The 26249-nt window shown below is 35.3% G+C and overlaps 1 protein-coding gene across 1 annotated transcript; it reads right to left on the bottom strand.

Moving 5' to 3' along the window:
• Positions 1 to 13553: 13553 nt before the first annotated feature.
• On the bottom strand, positions 13554 to 16157 carry LOC104246348 (peroxidase 27-like). The gene is made up of 4 exons (XM_009802157.2): positions 15945 to 16157; positions 15259 to 15447; positions 14861 to 15026; positions 13554 to 13960 (listed from the first exon to the last, which is right to left on the bottom strand). Exons 1-4 carry the CDS (start codon positions 16155 to 16157, stop codon positions 13554 to 13556), a joined length of 975 nt encoding a protein of 324 aa, XP_009800459.1.
• Between the last annotated feature and the right edge of the window lie 10092 nt (positions 16158 to 26249).

The following is a 26249-nucleotide window of genomic DNA, read 5'->3' as shown; positions in this document are numbered from 1 at the left end:
CTTTAATCACCCTAATATAGTCAATCGGGACCCCTTTATCCTCTAAGCAGCTCCATAAGACCTCCCTAGGAACCCTATCGTACGCTTTTTCCAGATCAATAAACACCATGTGGAGATCCTTCTTCCTATCCATGTACTGTTCCACCATCCTCCTAATAGGTGGATAGCTTCTGTGGTAGATCGCCCCGGCATGAACCCGAACTGGTTGTCTGAAATAGACACCGTCCTTCGCACTCTCATTTCTAGCACTCTCTCCCAAACTTTCATTGTATGACTTAGTAATTTGATGCCCATATAGTTGTTACAGCTCTGGACATCACCTTTGTTCTTATACAACGGGACCATTGTACTCCACCTCCACTCTTCAGGCATCCTATTAGTCTTGAATATAACACTAAACAATGTAGTAAGTCATTCCAAGCCTGCTCTACCCACACACCTCCACAGTTTAACCGGAATTTCGTCTGGCCCGGTAGCTCTGCCCCTTCTCATCTTGCGCATTGCCTCCATGACTTCATCGACAAGTCTTCTTATGTTAATCTAATAAAAAAATACATTTTAAAATGTTGATTAAAGTTCACCGTTTAAATCTCAAGAAGCAAAAAATATGACATAAATTGAGATAGAAAGACTATTTCTTTTTACTTTTCATTTTCCCTTGTAGGATCAACCGTGTTTTCACTTATACCGCCAGAGCAAACTCACTCATCATATGTTAAAATCTGAAATCTTTAAACTCTTTTTCTTTATTTCAATATTTTTATTTATTGATAACATTATTGTCTTAATTCTGACTATATGTATAGAAAATCGATTTTCTCTTTTTTCAAGACATATGTCACACATACTAGTATATTACCTGCTAAAAGTAGCTTAAAATTAACTAATATTTCTTCGAAAAAAGGCTTGAAAACTGCTACAACACTCAATTGGATCGTACGTGAATTTACATTTACTGATCATTAGTTCGAATCGGGGCATTTGCATCTATACCTGCTTTTTTGTCACATTTTAATTTGTGCCCGCTTTGCAAAAAAAATTACAAGCGTACCCGTTTTTTTCGCATAACTTCAGCATACGAGGCTGAAGTAGCAAAGCAATCACGCAAAACTTCAGCATTCTAGTAGCCGGGCCTGAAGTTCAGCTCTAGAGCTGAAGTTTTTGTTTTGTAACCTTTCATAATTCAAATGCCACTTTGTCTCTTCAAATCACGTTATTAGTTGCTTCTTCGTGCTTCTTGGAATCTTTCTACCCAATTCAACACCTTCCATCCTTTACTTAACAATAATCACTACCGAAGTCACACTGAAGTTTTTGTTTTCTTTTTGTAGCAATCTGTTCAAATTATTCGTGCGAACAATATGGCAACCAACAGAATACTGTCGAAACATCATGGATATAATTCCAAAACGAAAGCGACAATAACGTAAGCACAAGGAATTATAAATTCAACCGGCAAGCGTGAAGACTCGCTGGAATTTATTTTTCAGTTGAAGTTCGATCAGGGAATATCTGGCCAAAATTATAAGTCACTTTTAAATTTGAGGAGCAGAAGGAGGAGGAGAAAGGGGCTGAAGTTATTTAAAAAGTGGGTACAAGTTAAAACTTTTTAAAAAAATGGGTATAGGTTAAATGGGACCGACCAAATAGGGCGTTGTTTAACCAAAAAGATGATTCTTTGGTCAAAGCTAAAGACAAATAGAAATTCGGGCTACTGATAATCAGGAGACAAAAAAGAAATAATCGACTTTTTGAGAATGACAAATAAGCAGTAGATAAGTTTGTATTTTAATGTAATGTTGATGGTATCCTCTGTCTTTACAAATGACCTGACCTTCTCCTTTTATAGTTGATCCTAAATAAAGGAGTAATACCTTAGCCTTAATGAGACAATTATGAGCAATAAATGACATTAAATAAGACGTTACACAATCATTCCTATTTAATACCAATTCTCTAACGTATTGGATATTTAATATTGAATTTGGACTCCTTTTTGTCATCATATCCATGTCTTCAATGTCTTCTGATCTCTTGGTTTTAAATGACCTAAATAGGTACGAAGCTTGTATTATTCGAATTGCCTCTCGTGCCTATTTAGCTTTCCTTTCCTCGTATCTGTTGTCACTCGTGCCTCTTAACTGATCATCATGTTTTGATCATTTGACCAGTCCTCGTGTCATGCCACGTCACCTTCAATGTAAATTCAATTATTTTCCAATACAGATAGTCCCCCCACTTTCCATTTATTTATCAATTAAATATCTGAGAAGTGGATCTTCATAAAAAGAGAATTTTTGCTGTAATTAATACTATGAAAGTACTGACGCTTCAATTATCCCTTCTCATTAATGCTTTACATACGTGTCACCTTTTGATTGGTTCTGCAATTCTACGCTCTTTTTTCAAGGCTTCTTCATTCCCACTATTCACGAAGTGTTAGTTGCCTTTATTATAGGCTTTCCATCATTACACTTCTAATTTTGACGATTGTCATTATAAACCTATTTAACCCTCTTTCTTTTGTTTTCTTCTTCGTAGAACTTCAACAAGCAATTTATTATTCACTTTTGCTTTTTCTCCCCTTTAGTTCATCCTTCTTCAACAATGTCATCTCCAAACCCTAACCCTAGAAAAGTTCCAATTCTAGATCACTTCCCCAATGCCCCCGTAAGACATAGGAGAGGCAGAGGAGGTAGGCTTCGGAGCTTGAGCCTAGGATCCACTCATGGTGGTTCATCTGGTTCTGCTTCTTCTTCTTCTGGTATTAGGAGTTCTATCCCAAAGACCCCCTCTTCTAAAGGTAAAGAACTTTCTGAACCTACTCAGGAGCCTTTAGTTGAAGAAATCGTACCCAATGATTTATCTTTTGGGAATGATAGAAGATCTCTCCAAGAACAAGTTAAAAATTTAGAAAAAGCTGACACCTATCCTTCTTTAATAACTGAACTTGTGATTCCCACTGTTAGGAAAGATTGTAATTGGAGAGATAATCTTCATATGATGATTCCTGCCCCAAACCAGAGAATTTCTTCTTCCAGAATTGGATTCTCTTTCGTTTATACTTATCCCTTTACTTAAGGATTTAATCCTGCCATTGACCCGGTTATTCTTGAATTTTGTTGTTTTTTCAAAATTTGCTTAGCTCAAGTAGGGCCTCTTGTTTGGAGAGTTGTGGCTTGCTTAAGGTATTTGTCTACCAAAGTCAATGTTAATTTTACATTTTCCCATCTTATTCACCTATACCACCCCAAATTATTCCGCCATGGAGTTTTTACCTTAACTGCAATAAGCAAGAAGGTTTTAGTAAACCCCGAAGATGACAAGGATCGAGGGTGGTATTGTCGTTACGTTGTTGTACGTATGGTGGATTTGTTGGGTGAAACAAACATTCCCTTCCCTGAGAAGTGGAATTTTGCACGTAAGTTTTTGTTTTTCCTACCGTATCTTAGTTTTTAAGAATTTTGGTTTCTTTTCTAATCTCGTCTATTTTTGGCTTTTTGTAGCAACCATGGGAGATGTGGAACACGTTCCTAACTTCCGTGGTTGGGTAGATTCAATTTTGAAGATTGCGCCTATGGAGACGAGAACTTGGAAATCAATTTCTCTTTTGAATGGTTGGAAAGTGAAGACCCATGGTATGTATTTCCTTATGCTTTGTCATATATTGAATTCTTTCTTATTTCAATTCTTTATCCCTCTTTTTATCAGGATTTGGTATCAGAGGTATGACAGCTGAGGTAGCCATTGCCATTCGAGCGTCTTCAACCGCTTCACTTGATTTGGAAAAGACTCGGGTCATGCTACCAAAAAGAAAAGTTATAGAAGAAAGTTATGAGAATGAGGAAGAAGAGAATACCTCTTTGATAGCTAGGCCAAGAACCAGGAGACGCGTCATTGATGGAGACGAAGTTGAAAATACTCCTGCTCGAGCCTCTATCTCCGAGCCTGTTCAAATCCTTTATGATGAGGATACCACTCCAAGAGGCTCTAATGAATCAATTCGATGTCTCTTTGTTAGTGGTTTTGAGAGTGGAGAGTTTGGACCAGTTCTTGATGAGACTCCCCTTTCTTCTTCTATTCCTTCTATTACTTTGACAACCACGTGTACTTCTTTGCCTATTTTATCGACTCCTATTTCTTTACCTGTTTTGGTTCCCATATCTACTCCTATCATCCCTGCTTTGACTCCCACAACTCCCATTGTTTTTACCTCTTCTACTCCTCCTCCTTCCATTGTTCCCCCTCCCTCTGTTCAGCATACAGAGGCGGGTTCTAGCTGCAGAGGCATGGCTATGAGAAGTGTTACTCTTGAAGTTCCTGCCAATCATAGCCTTTTGAGAAAGACTGGTAGAGCTGATGTTTGGCTCGAGCCTTTAATCGAAGATATTCAGAAGAAGAAGATGGAGAGCCACAGTTGCTTGACTCTGATGAATGACATAGTTCATTCTACATTGAAGGTACTTCTCTTTTAACTTACAAGTTTTTTTTATATATCTCTCTATATTCTCACATTTGATGCCTTTCCCTTGTAGGCTAATCTTATTGGTACTGAGTTAATGGGAAGAATCTCCACTCTAGAGAAGAAGGATCGAGAGTCTGCGAAGGCTATCTCTGAGGCTAGGAGAATATCCAAGGATACCCAGCTTGAGGCAGCAAACTGGAAGGAGCAGTTTGAGAATGCTCAGGGGACCATAGAGGAGTTGCAAGAAAGTAGAAATTTCCTGGAGCAGCAAAAGCGTGGTTTGACTTCTGAGCTAGCAATTGCCAAGGCTTCTTCAAGCCAACTTGAAAAAGATAAGGAGCTTTTGGAGGACTCATTTTCAAAACAACTATCAAAGGCTAATGAAGAAATTAGAGAGCTTAAGGCACTTGTGGAGAAGAAAGAAGAATATGCAGGGGAATTGGTGCAAAGCTTGACTCAAGCTCAGGCTGACTTAAGGATCTCCTCTGACGAAATACATGCTTTGAAGAGTTCCCATGCCTCCCTTGAAGCTTCCCTTGACTCCCACTTAGCTGAACACCAGATATTGAAGAACGATCTTACTATGTGGGAGAGGGAATATGGACTTCTTGAGGAGAACTTTAACATAGAGGTAAGTTAGGCTTTTCTAAAATCTCGTCGTGATGCTTTAATAGAAGCTACTCAAGAAAACTTTGATTTGCAATCTGAATTAGCCAAAGTCTTAGACACTATTGAAAAAAGCCAACAACCAGTTGATACTCCTTCTCCTGCACTTGGAACTCCTGGGGCAGAAGAGCTTTTAAATGAAGAAGTAGCTACAGCGGCAATTGGAGTTGCAATTCCGGCTCCCGAGGGTGAAACTTCTATGACACAGTCCATGGAAGCTGAAGCTCCCGTGACTCTTGCTTCCCTTGGTGATTTTAACACTCCAGGCCCAGTTGAAACCACTCCTATTGCTTCTCCCTCAGAAGTTGTTACCGTGCCTGTGACTGCCCCTGAAAATGAGATTGCAACTTCTGATGTTCCAACCCCTTCAGTGACTAGTTGAATGTATTTCAAACTTTACTATTTTTTTTTTAAATCGGTGGTGTTATCCCTTAGTAACTTTAAGGTATCTTTTGATGAAGTCCCCAGTTATCATAATGGGGCATTTGTAAAAAAAACAAATATTTTGCTGACTAAGTTTGTACTTAGTCTTTTATATTAAGAAGTTTTATCGGTACTTCTGTATATTCTATTCTTGCCTATTTATCTAGGACTTATAGAATAGCTTAGCATTTTTATCCTTTGAAAATGCTTTATGATTCTTCTCATGGATTATCAACATGAGGCTTATAAAAGAGGGCCCTTTTATTTTATCGACACTTAATGAAGAAGACGTCTCAACTTCATAATGGTGTTATAATACGATGAAAGAAATAGGAATACACATGTTTTGTATGAAACAACTTTGACAAGTTTTATTCATGAACTTTAATAAGTTTTTTGACTATTACATGTATTAAAATACATCTATAACTTCCTCTTAACTGTTTTTCTTGTAACAGATTTTTACATAATATAAAATAAACAAGGTTTTTATTCATAACCTGTTTTAGTACATAGTCATGACCCTATCTTTATATGAAGAGATTGAGAGGTGACTTCGTTTATGAGTTTGAGAGATGACTCTGTTGTTCTCATGGGAAAAACATTATGATGAATGTCTTGTGTTTGTTGAACACAATGATGAATGCTGAAGACTTCGTAACTTTTTCTCAACACTTGCCTCTTTGTGGCCGACTTTTGTTCGATATTCGTATCTATTTTTCTACACATATCTATGTATAATATGTAATGTAATCCCCCAAGTGTTTGAGCGGTGAAGTATGAAGCCTCGAACACTTGTTTATTTATTTCAATTTGGTCCTTTTCCTGAAACAGAAAAATATACGGGACTCGGATGTGCGATTATAGATGAAGATTGCCTAACTCGTGTGTATTTCCATCAGATTAATTGTAACCCTGGGATGGGAATTTTAGAGTACTCCATTTTGCCTTGCAGGTCGTGACTCGTCATTTGGCACGAGTTAGGGTTTTCGCCTATCATCTAAAATCGTTAGTAAAACTTTAATAATTCAAAAGAAAATTTTTAACATGGCGATACCTGATCGTGGGTACTTTCTCAGAAGTAATATCTCTTTAAATGGACGGCATTCCAATGCGAGGGTAAAACTTTGCCGTCCATTATCTCCAACTCGTATGCTCCTTTACCCGCAATGTCACGAACTCTGTATGGTCCTTCCCATATTGGACTTAGCTTTCCTGAATTAGTAGCCTTTGCAGATTGGAACACCTTTTTAAGCACAAAGTCCCCAATTTTGAAAAATCTGAGGCGCGCATTCCTATTGTAATATCGTTCAATTACTTGCTTTTGTGCTGCCATTCTTATCAATGCAGCTTCTCTTCTTCCTTCAAGCAAATCAAGGTTGACCCGCATCTCTTTATCATTAGATTCCTCCGTTGCCTGGACGTACCGTGTGCTCGGTTCACCTATTTCAACTGGAATTAAGGCTTCCGTACCATAAACCATTGAAAATGGTGTTTCTCCAGTGCTTGTTTTTGTCGTTGTACGATAAGCCCATAGTACTCAAGGTAATATCTCAGGCCAATTACCTTTTGAATCCTGTAACCTCTTCTTCAAGTTGTTGATAATGACTTTGTTTGTGGATTCCGCTTGTCCATTACCCACTGGATGGTATGGCGTAGATGTTAACCTTTTAATCTGCCAACGTTGAAGAAATTCTGTGATTTGAGCTCCTATGAATTGTGGTCCATTGTCACACACGATCTCCTTTGGTTCTCCAAAGCGGCATACTATATTTTGTCATATGAAGTCTTTAACTTCCTTCTCTCGTACCTATTTAAATGCTCCTGCTTCTACCCATTTAGTGAAATAATCTGTGAGTACAAGTAGAAACTTTACCTAACCCTTTGCTTGTAGTAGTGGACCTACGATATCCATTCCCCATTTCATAAAGGGCCATGGGGCTTTAATAGGGTGTAGTAACTCAGCTGGTCTATGCATATTATTGTCGTATCTTTGACATTTATCACATTTGGACACGAAACTGTTTGCCTCTTCTTCCATCTTAGGCCAATAATATCCTGCTCGAATCAATGTTCTTACCAGTGACCTTCCCCATGCGTGATTTCCACAATGTCCTTCGTTAACTTCCCTCATCATATATTCTGTTTGAGAGGGTCCGAGACACCTTGCTAGTGGTCCACCGAACATCTTTCGATAAAGATTTCCTTGATATAAACAATATCAAGCGGCTTTTGTGCGAAGCGCGTGAGCCTTCCCTTTGTCATTAGGCACGGTTCCGTGCTGTAAAAAACAATTATTTCGTTTCTCCAATCCCATGTTAAATGATTAAAATTTACCTTATTCTTGTTAGGTTCGAGAACGGAATGAAATAAATGTATGACTGAAGCATTTGCCTCATTTGCTACGTCAGCTGCAGATGCAAGATTAGCTAAAGCATCTGCCTCCACATTTTCATCTCTTGGGATCTGCATTACCTTCCAAGTTTGGAATTGCTTTATTAGTTCCCGTACCTTTTCGAGATATTCTTGCATTCGAGTTTCCCTGGCTGTATAAGTCCCCAGCATTTGATTGACCACGAGTTGAGAATCACTCTTGATTATAATTTGTGTTATGCCGAGTTCTCTTGCCAATTCTAAACCTGCAATTACAGCCTCGTACTCTGCTTCATTGTTAGTTATAGAATGACATTTTATAGCTTGCCTAATAGTTTCACCCGTAAGTGGTATGAGAACTATACCCATACCTGCTCCTTTTACATTAGATGAACCATCAGTGAATAAAACCCAATTCCCCGGGTTTGCACCATTAAAAACTTGTAATTCTTTTTCTACTTCTAAATGCATCCCATGACTAAAATCAGCCACGAAATCAGCTAGTACTTGAGATTTTATAGCGGTCCTGGGTTGATAAATGATTTCGTATTCACTTAGTTCTATAGCCCATTTTGCTAATCTTCCTGACAGTACGTGTTTATGCAAAATATTTCGAAGCGGAAAAGCAGTAACTACATCAATGGGATGGCATTGAAAATAAGGTCTTAATTTTCTAGATGCCATGATCAAAGCTAATGCTAACTTTTCTAGTTGTGGGTATCGTGTTTCAGCATCTAGTAAGGACTTACTTACATAATAAATAGGAGATTGTTACCTCGGTCCTCACGGACTAAAACAACACTTACCGCAACTTCAGACACAGCCAGATAGATGAGAAGATTTTCTCCCACCTTTGGTTTTGCCAATAACGGTGGATTTGACAAATAAGCTTTCAAATTTCTAAGGGCTTGTTGACAATCTTCATTCTATTCAAAACAATCTTGCTTTTTGAGTGCAGAGAAAAACTTAAAACATTTTTCTGAAGATTTGGAAATAAATCTCCCCAAAGCTGCAATTCTTCCTGTTAATCTTTGAACTTCCTTTTTATTAGTAAGGATATCAGGGATTTCTTCTATTGCTTTGATCTGAGAAGGATTTACCTCAATACCATGGTTAGAAACAAGAAAACCCAAAAACTTACCTGATGAAACTCCAAATGCACATTTTTCTGGGTTGAGTTTCATATTAAATTTTCGCAAAATTTCAAATGTTATAGATAGATGAGAAATATGATCATGAGACTGCTGGGTTTTGACGAGCATATCGTCTATATATACCTTCATTGTCTTTCCTAAATGTTCCTGGAACATTTTGGTGACCAACCTTTGATATGTTGCCCCAGCATTTTTGAGACCAAAGGGCATTACTTTATAACAGTAAGCCCCCCTGTCTGTGATGAAAGAAGTTTTTTCTTCATCACTAAGGCCCATTTTAATTTGGTTGTACCCTGGATATGCATCTAAAAAACTTAAAAGTTCATGTCATGCAGTTGCATCAATTAATTGATCTATATGTGGTAAAGGAAAAGAATCTTTTGGACAAGCTTTATTAAGATCTGTATAATCTACGCAGACTCACCACTTACCATTTTTCTTAGGTACAACAACTGTGTTGGCTAACCAATTAGGGTACTTTACCTCGCGGATTGACCCAATTTTTAATAGCTTTTGGACCTCATCTTGAATCACCTGGTTTTTGAAAGCCCCTTGCTTTCTTTTCTTTTGCTTTACTGGTGTAAAAGATGGGTCTTCGTTTAACTTGTGAGTCATCACATCTGGTGGTATTCCTGTCATGTCAGCATGGGACCAAGCAAAACAGTTCACGTTAGATTTTAGAAATTCAATTAACATACCTCGCATGTTTGAGTTTAAATTAGCTCCAACATAAACTTTCCGTTCAGGCCAATGCTCAAATAATATCACAGCCTCAAGTTCTTCGATGGTTGTTTTGATATTTTCATTCTCCTCAGGTTCTTGAATTATATCAGGTCTTGAGTCTAAATCTATTTTCTCTTGCTCAGTTGAGGTTTGATTGCTGGCACCTTCAACTGTTTCCTGTAATTGCTATTTTTCTTGTTTTACGGTGCTCGTATTTGTTACAGCGTTGATACTCCTGGTTGTTTGCTGATCCCCTCGAATTTGACAAATCCCCCACGGTGACGGAAATTTAACAACCTGATGTAGAGTTGATGGAACAACATCTATATCATTGTTCCAAGGCCTCCCCATGATTATATTGTAGGCCATTTCCATATCAACTACCTGAAATTTAGTTTCTTTAACAACACCTGCAGCAAAAGTTGTTAGAATTACCTCTCCTTTTGTTACCACACTTGAATTGTCGAAGCCTGACAAGGTATGCGCCTTGGGTATCCATTTTGTCTTCAGCTTGCATTTCACGTAATACCCTTAGTAGTATAATATTTACGGAACTCCCTAGATCAATCAAAACTCGTTTTACATTAGTATCATGTACAAGTAAAGATATTACCAGTGCGTCATTATGTGGAATTATCACTCTTTCGGTATCTGCATCATTGAATGAAATACTTTCATTTTCTAAAACCTGCCGTACCCGTTTCCTGTGTGTAATTGTTACTTTAGAAATCTTGTTGGAAGCTGTGTAGGTTATGCCATGAATATCTTCTCCCCCACTTATCACATTCACTATTCTCTTGGGTGAATGAGGCTTTGGTGGCTCTTGTCTATTTTTCATATAGGTTTGTTTACTTTTTTCACTAAATAACTCAGTGAGGTACCCTTGCTTCAATAGATAATCCACTTCACTCTGCAAGAATCTACATTCTGATGTTTTGTGCCCGTGATCATTGTGGAATTCACACCAATGATCTGGATTGCGTCTATTTGGGTTTGACCGCATCTCTTTTTTCCATCGTACCTTATCTCCCAAGCTTCTCAAAACAGCCACGAGCTCGGAGGTAGTGACGTTAAAGTTATATCCGCCGAACCGTGCCTTTAAACTTCTGTCATCATCTCGTGACTCTTGTTTGTTCCGATCATTTCTGAATCTTGATGAAGAACCAGAGTCCCTATTCCTCGATTTTTGATCATATTGATGGCTATCTTGTTTTGACTGTGAGTCTTTTCCTGCAGGTCCCATATATGGATCGTACCTCTTTTTACCTGATCTTTTTTCGGTTTCTGATCTTCTGGAACCGCCCCTTTCTTCATGATGAAACTTAGGTACGGTATCTTCTTCAATTCGCAGCTTCGTACTGTACCTGTTGTAAACATCATTCCACGTGGTTGCAGGGAATTCTCGAAGGCTTTCTTTGAGTCTTCTCGTGGCTTCGGCTTCAACTTTTGTCATTTAAATTACTTGCAAAAGCTATTGCAGCCCAGTTGTTAGGTACACGGGGTAGAGTCATTCTTTCATGCTGGAATCTATCAACAAAGTCTCTGAGCAATTCTGAATCCTCTTATTTGATTTTGAAAATATCTTCCATTCTTTTCTCAACTTTTTGAGCTCCCGAATGTGCTTTAATAAAAGAATTTGCAATCTCAACAAAAGAATTTATAGAATTTTCAGATAAAAGAGAATACCAGGTTAATGCACCCTTGGTGAGTGTTTCTCCGAATTTCTTGACCAGTACTGATTCAATTTCTTGTTTGGTCAAGTCGTTGACTTTCACGCCTATTGTAAATGCAGTCACGTGGGTCTGTAGTACCATCATATTTCGGGGTGTCATGCATTTTGAACTTTTTCGGAATTGGAAGGGGAGCAGCACTTGGCTTCCAAGGTTGTTGTGAGTATTTATCCATGTCTACTCCTTTTATTACAGGCGGAACCAGGGATTTGCTCAATACGCTCATTTTGTTCCTTAATCTGTTTCTGCAAGGTTAGTACTAAATTTTGCAAATAGGAATTATCTGAATTACCTGGTCTCCCTTCCTGTGGTTCACTGGTGGTTCCTTCATTTCCAGAATTAACAAGACCAGAAAGAGGATTCTCCAATGTATTATTATTAGGAGTTGGTGTGGGTGGTGCAGCAGGCAATCGACTAACTAGAGCCTGAAGAGCTTTGCCGACCTGTGCATCAATTAGCTTTTGTAAAGCTTCATTTGTACCTCCTTCAAAGTGTTCAGATTGTTCTTGTTGATCAGCACGGGATTCCGGAGCAGGAGTGCCTTCACGAGATTGACGTGGTGAATCCGGAGGGGAGGGAACCACGTTAATGTTCGGTTGGTCACCTTGATTTTGATGGATTTGATTTTCATGGTTTTCCAATGGGTTATCACTGTTATTGTTGTTGTTGTTTGACATGTTGATAAAAGACGAATAAAACGTAGCTTCAAAGAAAAGATTATCAGTTTTCCGGTAACGGAACCAATTTGTTTAACCAAAAAGATGATTCTTTGGTCAAAGCTAAAGACAAATAAAAATTCGGGCTACTGATAATCAGGAGAGGAAAAAGAAATAATAGACTTTTTGAGAATGACAAATAAGCAATAGATAAGTTTGTATTTTAATGTAATGTTGATGGTATCCTCTGTCTTTACAAATGATCTGACCTCCTCCTTTTATAGTTGATCCTAAATAAAGGAGTAATACCTTAGCCTTAATGAGACAATTATGAGCAATAAATGACATTAAATAAGACGTTACACAATCATTCCTATTTAATACCAATTCTCTAACGTATTGGATATTTAATATTGAATTTGGACTCCTTTTTGTCATCATATCCATGTCTTCAATGCCTTCTGATCTCTTGGTTTTAAATGACCTAAATAGGTACGAAGCTTGTATTATTCGAATTGCCTCTCGTGCCTATTTAGCTTTCCTTTCCCCGTATCTGTTGTCACTCGTGCCTCTTAACTGATTATCATGTTTTGACAATTTGACCAGTTCTCGTGTCATGCCACGTCATCTTCAATGTAAATTCAGTTTTTTCCCAATACAGGCGCCCCATGCAATTTTTACGTTCGAATCCCATATCTTATGTTGTAATACTAGGTGTGAGGTATTTCAACCTTTGTAATTATCTGCAATCGTCTTATGGAATCATATAGTACTTCCTCCGTTTCAATTTATGTGAACATGTTTGACTAAGCACGGAGTTTAAGAAAAAATGAAGACTTTTGAAACTTGTGGTCCTAAATAAGTCAAAAAGGGGCCCAGTGTATTTGTGCGGTTATAAAATCTTCTCATTAAGGGTAGAATTGTAAATTGATTTCAAATTTAGAAAGGGGTCATTCTTTTTGGAACGAACCAAAAAGGAAATAGGTTCACATAAACTGGAACGGAGGGAGTATATGAATAAAAAATTTGTGGTCGAAATTAACCCTTCGATATTTTTAACTGAAAAAAAGAAGTAAAACAAAAGGACAATCCTAATCATGCATGCAAGTTATAAAAGGGAAACATCAATTTTATTAGTTACGTGCTTAACAAACTACAAAAAAAAAAAAAAAAAAAAAAAAAAAAACATGCTTAACAAACTGAATTACAAACTTACAACAAAATAAAGGTTTACACTATAAGATACATATTTCACGAACTAATCAAATAGAGAAAAATTACTCACTGCAAGCAGAGGTCTATTAGACAAAACAATACGAAAAACTAAAATTTTGCAAGGGAAATAGCTTATTAAAATTCCTCTTTAGTTTGTAATAGCGCAATGTTTTCTGATTTCACCTGATTTCCCTGTAAGGACTCCAATTTTGCCCATATTTACCATTGATACTCCAAAATCCTTAAAGAAAGTTGATCCACGGGAATTTAATTGGGACAAGACATAAGCTTTTGTTTGACTATCAGTGAGAAGAGCTGCATCAGATACGAACAATCCTCTTCTTTTGCTAACCATAGTGTAATAATCAGTGTCAAAACTTTTTGCACTTCCAGGGTCCATTTCAACAGTGGTGGTCACATCATTTGGCTTACATTTGGTCTTCAATTGGCCTATGTAGTTTTGATCCATATTTGGGTCTGTATCACCTTTACCAGTAAAATTATACAAACGACTTCCGAAAGAAAAGCAATGTGATACCCCAAGAGTGTGGCCACCTATACGTGAAATACAATAAATAAGGAAAAAGAAAAAATTAAGAAAAGGATATAGGGACAATAGCTTTTTTGGTCCCTCATTTATTAGCAAAATCTAGTATTGTTTCTTTTGATATGTGATTGAGCATATATAACCTTTAATTTATTTAAAAATTATGGCATTATGGTCCCTTTATATAAAAAAAATATGTTACATTTAGACTATTTCAAGAATTATATATTACCTCAGATATGAAGTAACGATATAAATTTAATATAACACATGGGTGATCAATTGGTATAATGGTTTATAATTCGTTATGTTTACAAAGATTTACATGTAGATGGATCAAAGAGCATATTTTAATTAACTAACGATTCAATGTGTTTAGTATATGTCATATATCACAAATACCAGAATTACAATATATCAATATTTGATAGGCTTAAAGTGCAAACTTTCCAAGAATAGAAATGCTAAGGATTATTGTTTCTTGATCTTTAACTCTTCCGGATGCAGTAATTTTACTATTTTACTTCTGACGCAAATCATAAATTTACGTAAAAATAGTACGGGCTAGCAAATTTTCGGACTAATCATTCAAAAATAGCCAGCGTTTGCAAAGTCATTGAAAAATAGTCACTATTTTGCTGCAACACGGAATCGGTGCACCTGTGTATGAACTTCCAGCATATTATGCTGGAATTCCAACACGCGAAAAGTTCCAGTATAATATACCGGAGATTGGAGCACCAGTGCTCCAATGTGCAATATATTATGCTGGACCGGTATATTATACTGGAGTATTTTTCCGATCTTTAAACAACATTTTCTTTCAGATTTATGTTTACATGAAAAATGACTAGATTTCGATTACTTTTTGAAACTGTGGCTATTTTTAAATTTCTTCCTTAATTTACCTGATAGAACAACAATGTCTTTTACACTTAGGCCCAAAGCGCCAAATGATGATTTTAAAGTAGCAAAGTTGTCAAAAGGATTTGGCAGGTTTCTTATGGCTTCTAAGAGAATTGAAACTCTTCCATCTCTTCTTCCCAATTCTACTTGCCAAGTTGGTCCATTAATCTGCAGCAACCCATAATGTGTTTAGAAAAATATTATATGCCTCGGAACTTCATTGAAATAACAAAAATAATAACTATGCCTCAGTCCCAATTAGTAAGTTGAAATCGGCGATATCATGAATCCTCATTCCTTTCGTTTAGCTCAACTCATCGTCATTATTACTAGAATAAAATAAAAGTACTCGAACTTCATTGAAATGCTAATTATAAATGGATTGTATGTAATTGGTTACCAGTGAAACAGCATCACGAGCTACCAAGGCTAAAATATCAGCGCATGAGACAATGCCAGGACATTGTTTTTCTAAAGCAGATTTAGCAGCATCAATCACTTGGAAGCCTCTTAGGCTTTGATTTGGAATTGCATCTTTCTCAGTTTGATTGCCTTTTGTTGAATTAAGTAGCACTGAACCATCACATCCCTATAACAAAATATAAATAAAAACTCATAAAACTTGTCTATTTAGAACTTTGTTAATTAGATGACGATGTTCAATTAGAGGGATTCATCACCATTCTATATCAGTAAAATCACAAAATTATCTTTTTAGCTACATTATACTATTGAACTTTACTTAACCATAATAATAAAGTCACAAAAATTTTAATTACCACCTGTAATGATAAAACCGACCCATATCAAGGTGAATTTACTATTATTGTGAGTAAAATTTTACAAACTTGTTATTATAGTGGATAAAATTTAATTACTGTGAATGATATATTAGTTTCGAGAGGCTTTCAATAGTGGACAAAGTTTAGTTACTTTATATGATAAATTTAGTTTCGAGAGACTTTCTACTATTTCAGTGACCATATATAAACTTTATCCTATTGTAGTACTGCATTCATCGTGAAAAAAAAAATTCAAATATACATATACAGAGATGATAAGTAACGCATTAAATCACTTGCTTACCCTAACAAAACAATCATGAAAATGCATTCTCAACAATGGGGCAGCCAAAGTAGGAGTACGAGAAACAAAGTCAGTTGTTGCCTTTTTGACAATTGCTTCTACATTTGGACATGTTTTCTTGTAAAACCCTACTTGCAAGCTTTGTGAATTAGCAAGCCCGAAGGCAAATGCAAGAGAAAGAATGAAAACTAAAAGAAATTTTAAGGTTGCCATTTTTTTTAACTTGCTTGTTTGATTACTGATGATTCTAAAACAAATATATGGCCTTTTAAATTGGAAGAATATTTGGTGATATATCAGTCCTTTGATTTCGTAAGCTGGTATTTTTGAAGTTGATTATAATAATTGGCAGTTAGCACCTGCCCATGCGAAGCAAATTTTTAATGTATTTATTATTGCTAATATATGCAAAATAGACCGTCAAACAACTCCCAAGAAACACAAAGAAAAGAACATCAAGGAAAGAAAGACAATGGAGAGCTCAACTTATGAAATAGATAGGTTTTTTTTTTGTGTGGTAATAATCGAATTTGTTTTGGTAATAAAACAATAACTTAAATTAATAGTTAATTAGCATTATATATATATATATATATATATATATATATATATATATATATATATATATATATAATTTGTCTTCTAACCAAATGACCCCTTAAAGTTTAAACATTTCCCCCTCCGCCCCTCTCCTTGTGTCGGTAAAATGAAAATAAAATTCCTGTTCTCTTCTTCATTACAATTGTTGTGGAGAAAATTGACCTTCTTATAGTGACAAATAAACTTCTTTTTTGGTGAATTTGGTAGAAATAATAGTAATAGATTCAATTTATGAAACAGATAGAGAAATAAATAAGAAAGAAATGTGTGATCACATGCATATTTATAAGCTTGATATTCAGCCAATCGAATACAAGTGTTGACCTTTCTCTAAATTAATTCTTCTTTTATTATAGATGCATTAGGAATCTGCACGCGTCCAAACAACAATAACATATTCAGTGTGATCTTATAAGTGAAGTCTCGGAAGGATATGGTGTACACAGACCTTATTCCTGTCTGGGAAGATAGAATGTACACAAACCTTACCTCTGCCTTTTGAAAGATACAAAAACTATTTTAGATATACTCTCGGCTCAAGAAAAGCGCCGGTCACTATGCAAACATAAAATGTTAGCCATATATATAAATATCTTTTGATTGATTTACAAAACCGACTTGCTGTTAGACAGTCTCCACTGCTTATCAGTATTTTATTCACATATCATAAGAACATGAAAAGGCAGGTTAAACAGCTTTTAGATTTTAATATGAACATGAAGATCCATCAACCATTTATTATTAGATAATGAAGAATATTCATAAATCACTGTAGTTTAGAGCCTAGTAAGTAGTAATTATAGTTTGCTTAATTATTGTTTGTAGCTACTATTCAATTGTTAGTTGCTTGAAGTATTTGTATTTAAACGTGTAACTAATACAACTTGTGTCAACTGTATTCGTTCATGCAGCGAACATAACCTGTATCAACTGTATTCGTTCGCACAACCAATACAATTTATATTGACTGTAACCAAGGCGAAATACAAGGGTGCATACAAAGGACACAACTTATATCGACTGTATACATGGACGTATACAAAGGATACAACTTGTATCGACTGTATTCGTTGAACTAAGGCAGAATACAGAAATACAAAAAAATAAAATGCTTTTGTTGAAAGTCGCACTCAAGACCTCTGCCAGCTAAACAGGCACTCTAAACAATAGAGCCAGAAGAGCTTGTTGTTCTCTTATTTCAGTTCAAAACAATTAATCTCTTATTTCATAGATTTGCTATAAACTTCAAATATAACTACGAATGGTAAATTTGCTGCAATATAGCTACGAATATTAAATACAGTATAAATATTTTATGTGTCGCGCAATTTTCCCTTATATAATTACTATACAGCCCAACAAAGGCCACAACAAAAAACAACACTAGTTTTTTTAAAAAAATTTAGCTAATATATTGTATAATAATCAATGTATAATCATTATTTTTAGTATGTAAACATTATACACTTGATTATGCGTGTTATAAACTAAATATATAACGACAACGGAAACTGTTGCGGCTACTCAGATGAAAATATATTTTGGAAAACTACCAGCTATGTTCATTTATAAGTAACTTATTATAAAAATTGACCAATTTATAAAATATTACTAATATTATCCAATTAACTATTTGTAGCCAAAAAAAGGTTAAATTTCTATTTTCTTTTGAGTGAGTGTTATTAGAATAGATTGGGTATATCTTAAGGATCTTGAATCTCAGTTTTGAGATGATTTGACGGAGTTTTAAGGTGGTTTGTTTGAAAATTCGAAGTAGAAGATGAACATGAAAAAAATGATATGTGTATCACACTATGTATCATTTGTGTATCACATATGTATCATATTTGTATTAAATGTGTATCACATGTATATTCATATATACCTATGTGTGAGATACACGCCTGATACTGGTTTGATACATATGTCGCAGAAGAAATTTTTGAACAAGATTTTAACTACAAATTTTTATGTCAAATCAGTCCAAATCACCTTTAATCTTCCTCAAAATTTGTATATTGACTCATCTATATTCTTTCAATGAATTTCAATCATACCCATTGAAAAAATGCTATTTTTTCTTAGTGTTGCGACCAAACGCACATGCAATTATACGCGGTCGTCAAGTAATAAAGTGAGTAAAAGTCGGATGTCGAACCCACGAGGACTTGTAATTAACTATTAACTATTAACTGAATTAGACTATCCTAATTATCTAAACAAGAATTAAACCCAAAAGTAGTGATGCTAAAGTAACTAAACTAACAAGAAAATAACTAATAAATTTTAAACAGAGGAATAACATATTTTTATGTTATCAATGTGATGAAAACGATCTAGGGTTATGGGCTATCTGACAATCCTGTTATATTCTTCGATTGAACTGACTAACTAATTTATCTAGTTTATTGGTTAACAGGATTAATATTGCTCATAAGAATCTGTCAAGTTCTTACTCGCTTATTCAAGTTAATCTAATGCCTATATGCCTATGGCATTAGAACTAGCAAGAACGCATTTATAATTTCTGTACATCATCCAAGCAATACAATTAGGAATATGTCTATCCTAACCGCGAATCTATTCCCCGATGCCAGGTTTAAGAACTTGCTCTATTCAATCCTATATGCAATCTAGAATTCTCAATTTCGAGTTCAATTCTAGATTCGTAGATAGTATTCAATTGGTGATCAAGCAATTAAATAATTAAACGCAAGATTGAAATAAATAAACCAATATGACAAATTAAGAAATCAAAATCATATCCGAATAAAAATAGTCATGAAAGAACCACAACCCTAGAACGTGAAGTTTAGCTTCACGTAGACATGGTAGCCAAATAATAAATCTCAAAGACACATAAAAATTATAAAGTTTGATGGAACAAAGATGAAACCGGCTTCCACGATGGCTCTGTGCTCTCCCTAGATCAAAAGTGTATCAAAAATTCTCTAAAAGAATATTTTTATATGTATTTATACTAAGTAGGGTCGGGCCAATACGAAAACACATTCTCCTTTCCGAAATAGGAAAAATACTCTGTAAAAAATACACAGGCACGCCGCATGGGGCAACTTGCCATGCGGGGTGGCAGTGGACTTTATCAGGAACCTTGCAATTTCGAGGCTGGAGCAAAATAGGCAGCCACGGCGCACCACGCGCCGCCCTACGCGCCTCGGCTCTCGAAATTTAGAAAAATATAAAACATGAGAGTTGTAGCCCTTTTAAATAGCTTTCCAATGATATATTGTGGAGCCCAAACAGATTTTTTGAGCAAAAAGTTATGTGCCTTTTACTTGACAATACGCAGTATGCCTGCTCGATTCTTCATTTCGTTCTTAAAGTGCATTATCATCCGTTGATCCCCAAACACGGTCCCAACTTAATCCTTTGGGCTTTTACTCAGACTTCAAAGCTCCAAATAACTCGAATTAGCTTCATAACCTCACACTTAAACCATTGCTCGTCCTCGAGCAATCAAACTACACTTTATATAGACACGGCCTTTTTAAACAATTCTCCTAATTCATCACACCAAGAATATTTAAAATAGATTAAGAGTGTAACATATTCACTTCAAGATTTGACTCACAACTACGACGCATTATTCATAGCTCACCCACTTACTCTAACATAGAGGTCATCAACATTGTCTTTCCTTCATGAATCAAGTGCCCTCACACAACAATGGAGAGTAGTTCCATACACAATAGAAATTATTACAATTAAGAACTCAAGATAGAAAAAATTCACTCACTCTCAAAAACAACATTCATATGCCACAAAGATGAACCATAGGCTTACTCGTAGTGTAATACTCTACTAATTGAGCCCATTCAGTCTAGGATCAAGTTGGACTTTAATTGGTTATAATGTAGGCTGTGGGACGGGTAGGATATATTCAGATATAAGAGTGACTACACCTCGCTAAGCACTTTAATACATACACTTTACCTTCCAAAACCCCACACTTGGGTCAAACCATAACTCCACCTTCATATCAATGTGTATTAACTCCATACTTCTTTAAGCACAATTATATCAAGAGGTACCACTATCAAGGAATATTTTTCACAATAATATAACTATTTTTTTCTTTCTTTTTCAATTCAAGTGGCTCTTACTTTTTCAAAATAATGCACTTTTCTCCTTATTTCATTAGTTCCACTCAAAATCACAACCAATCACCCCAAACTTTAACTTTTACAAAGTTCATAACACTTCAAGTGCTCATGAGTGGTATAAAGGTCCAAATAGATGGTTAATTCAAACAAATGGGTAAGGCTTGTAATGTGGTTGCCAAAAAAATAGGATTACAGGCTCAAAGGGTTAACTACGATACATAATAATTAGGTAGGTAAACTATATATATCAAGCTCAACAAAGAAACGCCTACATCACTTTCAAGACTGAACAAAATTACTATTTTGCTTTGAAACACACGTGGCAAGTTCTAGATATCAAATGTAATGCACAGAATAACAGACAAACCTTACACACACATGACACATAACTCACTCAGGATTGGACTCATCAAGACACTCCAGTCAAAGCAGTTAAGCAAAGTTAAAATCATATAATTTAAGGTACTTATACAAGAGTCAAAAATTGAGCCTAAGCGTCACAACTAAAGTACTCACTATTCTCAAGGCATAACAAAGTTAAGAGATATTGCTTCAATTCAAAATATAGCACAAGATTTCCTATTACTAACAAAAATAAAACTAACTACACCGGGTCCAAAAAAAACTCTTGGAAAAGAACCGCGGCACAAATAAAAACCAAGAAGATATTATTACACTACCTAACAAAAGAAAATCTTTTTGTCCTTTTTCTTTCGACTTAAATCCTTCAAGAAAACTGTCTAGGAAATCCATCGTCGGGAAAAGTCTAATTTTTCTACTTTTTTTATTTTTTTTTATTTGTTTAAATTAGGCTACTAAAACTACTACTACTATACTATACTGTTAATTCTAATAACTCTGTAAATAAAAATAAAAAGCTAGATAATAATAAAAAGATAAGAAACTAATAATATACTAATATAATATTATACAAAGCACAGAATTTCCACCCTACACTTAAAAGAATGCAATATCCCAAATGCACAAATATAGCAAAAATAACAAGGGTAAACAAGAAACTCCCTGAAAAGTCGAAGTAATCACGACTCACGAGGTACTCAGACTTCCCCCACGCATGGTCCTTTGTGTGGGAACCCCACACTTAATTCTCACCATCTAGTTCTCTTTTTCGCATCTTATGGCCTTGATTCCTATACTCATAATCCTACAACATAAAACAACACTACAAATATAATAGAAAAATAAAATAAACCAAAAATAAAAGAAAGAAGTAAAGCTGGGTTGCCTCCCAACAAGCACCTAATTTAACGTCGTGGTACAATGTTAACCACTTTTTGCCTCCACCTCGAACTTATGAATTGCGCCCCTAATTTGGCTTCAAGCTTTCTATTATGCTCCAGAGACGGCGAGACAAATTTAATTGGGCCAAGCAACCAATATCGCATTTTACACTTCTTGGCCTTCTGATGAGATATGTAATTTTGTCTCTCTGGCACGACGAATTAAAGAATGTAAGCACCTCGTTCCTCATCCATTGGCTCCTCAAAAGGCTCAGATGACTCGATTTCTATGTCATCATCCAAACAAAATGTTGAAAAATGTATGGAATGAGGACCAATATGCCATAACTCTAGAATTGTATTACTCTTTACATCCTCATATGTACACACACTAGAGTCTTCACATATAATATTATCTTCTTCCTCACATGACTCTAGAGTGCTTTCCTTAACATGGACATCATCAATACAAGTATGGCTGAATAATTTACTCTTCACTTTTAGCTCCTCAATTTGGCGTATAAGCTCTTTTTCAGCTTCACACAACTCAGAACTATTTTGTTGGGCGTTAGACGCATCAACCTTTGCAATCAATTGATCCTCTAAATCGTGAATAGTAGTTCCAAATTTATCAATGTCTTGTCCCAATTCAGCTCTTCCTTCTATAAAGTCTCTCATCCCATCAGTAATTTTCTCATGTTGAGCCTCATATATTTCCAATCTTTCATCTTGTTCCACCAGCCAAGTTTGACTCAAAATCTCCTCCTTTTCAAAATTTTCCTCTGTCTGGAACTCATTCTCTTCATTTAATTCTTCAAGATTGGCCTTCATTCTTGTGATTTCTACCCTCATTCTTTTCATGACTTTTTTGAGTTCATCATGTTGCTTTGCTGCTTCCCTCAGAATATTCCTAATATATGCATCAGGTTCCATATCATGCACTTCATTTCCCCTGTTAAACTCACAAACATTGTTAAAAAGATCATAATAAAAACTCAGAGAAGGATGAAAAGAATTAGGACAACCATCCCAATGACCATCTTGACCACCACACATATTATAAATATTCCACTCAGAGGATTGAGATTGTGTGCACAACTCGCTCCCGGGAACATTCTGATAATTTTTTCACCAGTGGGATCCTCCACAATATGGACAAGGATCATCAAAATAAGAATAACCATCGTTCGAATAATTTTCATTCAAAGATGCCATATTAAAATAAATTAAAAAAATACTAACTAAACTAAAACAAACAAACAAAAAAATATGAATAGAAAAAAAAATTAAATGTCTAATTTAGAAAAATAGCTAATTTCTAAGTCCCCGACAACGGTGTCAAAACTTGTTGCGGCCAAACGCACATGTAAGTATAAGTGGTCGTCAAGTAATAAAGTGATTAAAAGTCGGATGTCGAACCGACGAGGACTTGTGATTAACTATTAACTAATAAGTAAATTAGACAATTCTAATTATCTAAACAAAAATTAAACCCAAAAGTAGTGATGCTAAAGTAACTAAACTAACAAGAAAATAACTAATAAACTTTAAACAGAGGAATAATAGATTTTTATGTTATCAATGTAATGAAAACGATATAGGGTTATGGGCTATCTAACAATCCTATTGTATTCTTCGATTGAACTGACTAACTAATTTATCTAGTTTATTGGTTAACATGATTAATATTTCTCATAAGAATCTGTCAAGTTCTTACCCGCCTATTCAAGATGACCTAACGCCTTTATGTCTATGGCATTAGAACTAGCAAGAACACATTTATAATTTCTGTACATCAACCAAGCAAGGTAATTATGTATATGTCTATCCTAACCGCGAATCCATTCCCCGATGCCCGGGTTCAAGAACTTGCTCTATTCAATCCTATATGCAATCTAGAATTCTCACTTTCGAGTTCAAATCTAGATTCGTAGATAGTATTCAATTGTTGTTCAAGCATTTAAATAATTAAAGACGATATTGAATAAATAAACAAATACGACAAATTAAGAAATCAAAATCAATATCCGAATAACTATAGTCATGAAAGAACCACAATCCTAGAACGTGAAGTTTAGCTCTACATAGACATGGTAGCCAAACAACAAATCATAGACACATAAAAGTTACAAAGTTTGATGGAACAAATATGAAACCCGACCTCCACAGCGTCTCTGTACTCTCCCCGGGTCAAAAGTCTGTCAAAGTTTCTCTAAAAAAATATTTTTACATGTATTTATACTAAGTAGGGTCGGGCCCAAACATTCTCCTTACCGAAATAAGAAAAATACTCTGTAAAAAATACATAGGCGTGCCGCATGGAGCGATGCACCATGTGGGGTGGTAGTGGACTTTATCAGGAACCTTGCAATTTCGAGGCAGGAGCAAAATAGGCAGTTGCAGCGTGCCACACGCCGCCCTACATGCCGCAGATGTGAGAATTTGGGAAAATGTAAAACATGAAAGTTATAGCTATTTTAAATAGCTTTCCAACGATATATTGTGGAGCCCAAACGGATTTTTGAAAGAAAAGTTATATGCAGTTTACTGGACAATGCGCAGTATGCGCTCGATTCTTCATTTCGTTCTTAAAGTGCACTATCATCCGTTGATCCCCGAACACGATCCCAACTTAATATTTTGGAATTTTACTCAGAATTCAAAGCTCCAAATAACTGGAATTAGCTTCATAACATCTACATCACTCGAAATCACTCATACAAGGCATAAAAGACGAAATAAGTGCAAAACACTAGCGGTTAAAGCTTAATCTCAATTAAAGTGACGTAAATTAGAGTGCGATAAGCGACTAAAATATGTAATTATAGCCTATCATCACTTAGATTTTTGGAATCTTATATATATATTTTCTTTGTATTTCATCACCTTGTTTGCTACCTCATTCATGGATTTTTCTTTCCATCTTGCATCTAATGTTGCTGATCTCACTTAAAAATATGGAAAGAGATCTTTGTGTGTGATTCTAGGAGAGAAAGAACCTTATTTATTTGAGGTTTTTAATTTTTATATGTGCTTAACTAGTTTTGATAAATCTATGTTTAATGGCTAGAGGTTGGTAAGTTGAAATTTATTTGGGATATTTATGTAAGATTCCCAAATATTTTTAGCATATGTCACATGTTCTTCATTTTGGCCCAATATTCCCTTGCGCTCGGTATCTGTATCAGCTAGTTGGGCCCTAAAGTTAGACTTGTCGACCAATGACCAAGTCTCATATGATTAGTCATAGAAGAATTAACTCAAATAGTCGCCCACCCAACTACTTAAATTATAAATAGTTGGTGGAGGTATAATATATGCATAATTTATGTATTATATGTATATAATTGTGTATAACCATTATATAATCTATATACATGGTTATGAAAAGTAAATAATAAATATGATCGGCTATTTGTTTAAAGATCCCGTAGTCATATTTGTGTCTTACGAGTCCCATGTATTGAAATTTCTCTATAGTTAAAGGTGTGTTACTAATTGGGTTTGGTTGAGAAAGGACTTTTTTAGCCCTCGGAATTTTTACCTATATATAAAATTATAAACCTAATTACTATTATTAGGGAAGTTCCCATTTAATTACCTAACATAACTATCTCCATTTTAGGGTCCACTCTTTCCCATTTTTCTCTCTCCTTCTCACTTTCTTTCTCGCCAAGCCCACCCAAGCCTTGAAAGCATGTCCAAAAGGGCTGGCTACTCAGGAAAATGATATGTTTAATCGAACTCCTAACCGTAAATTTAGAAATCTTTTATCTTATTAAGCAGTTAAAATTCTCATATTTTCTTAAATTACAAAAGTGTAAACTCCATTAAAAGTTTCATTGACAACTGTTAAAATTTTTTGAAGCTTTAGTTCAAAAATCGAGCTTTGCAGAGTTGTTATTTATTGGGATTAATTAGGTGTCGTTGCAAACAATTGAGAATTTTCTTTGAAGTTTATCTTAATTTTAAGAGAGTTTAGTGAACACTAAAGTGGGTTTTGGTTAAAGTTTCAAATTGAAACTCGAAGAGAAAGAAGAACAATGATGCTTTTTTCCACATCACAATGTATGAATAAGTTGTATGTATTTTGTACGTAGGGTGTAAGTGTCACACCTCCTTTTTATCACTTCTGGAAGGGAGTATAAGAGAGTTTTTCCAATTTAAGTGACAATCGAAACGATATTATTTTATTTAAAATTTAGAGTCGCCACTTGGGATGATTTATTGGTGTCCCAAGTCACCGGTTAAAATCCCAAATCGAGGAAGTTTGACTCTTATTCACGGTCCGCGAACACAAAAATCCAGGTAAGGAATTCTGTTAACCCGGGAGAAGGTGT

This window comes from Nicotiana sylvestris, chromosome 6 (assembly GCF_000393655.2).
Source record: "Nicotiana sylvestris chromosome 6, ASM39365v2, whole genome shotgun sequence".
NCBI lineage: Eukaryota > Viridiplantae > Streptophyta > Magnoliopsida > Solanales > Solanaceae > Nicotiana > Nicotiana sylvestris.
This window is presented reverse-complemented; position numbering and strand designations above follow the sequence as displayed.

Excerpts from the sequence above, each read along its gene's own strand:
- LOC104246348 (XM_009802157.2), bottom strand. The coding sequence starts at position 16,157 with ATGGCAACCTTAAAATTTCTTTTAGTTTTCATTCTTTCTCTTGCATTT. Across the intron at positions 15,448-15,944 it reads TTCATGATTGTTTTGTTAGG|GGATGTGATGGTTCAGTGCT; the intron begins GTAAGCAAGTGA and ends ATTTTGTTATAG. Across the intron at positions 15,027-15,258 it reads CTCGTGATGCTGTTTCACTG|ATTAATGGACCAACTTGGCA; the intron begins GTAACCAATTAC and ends GGGTTGCTGCAG.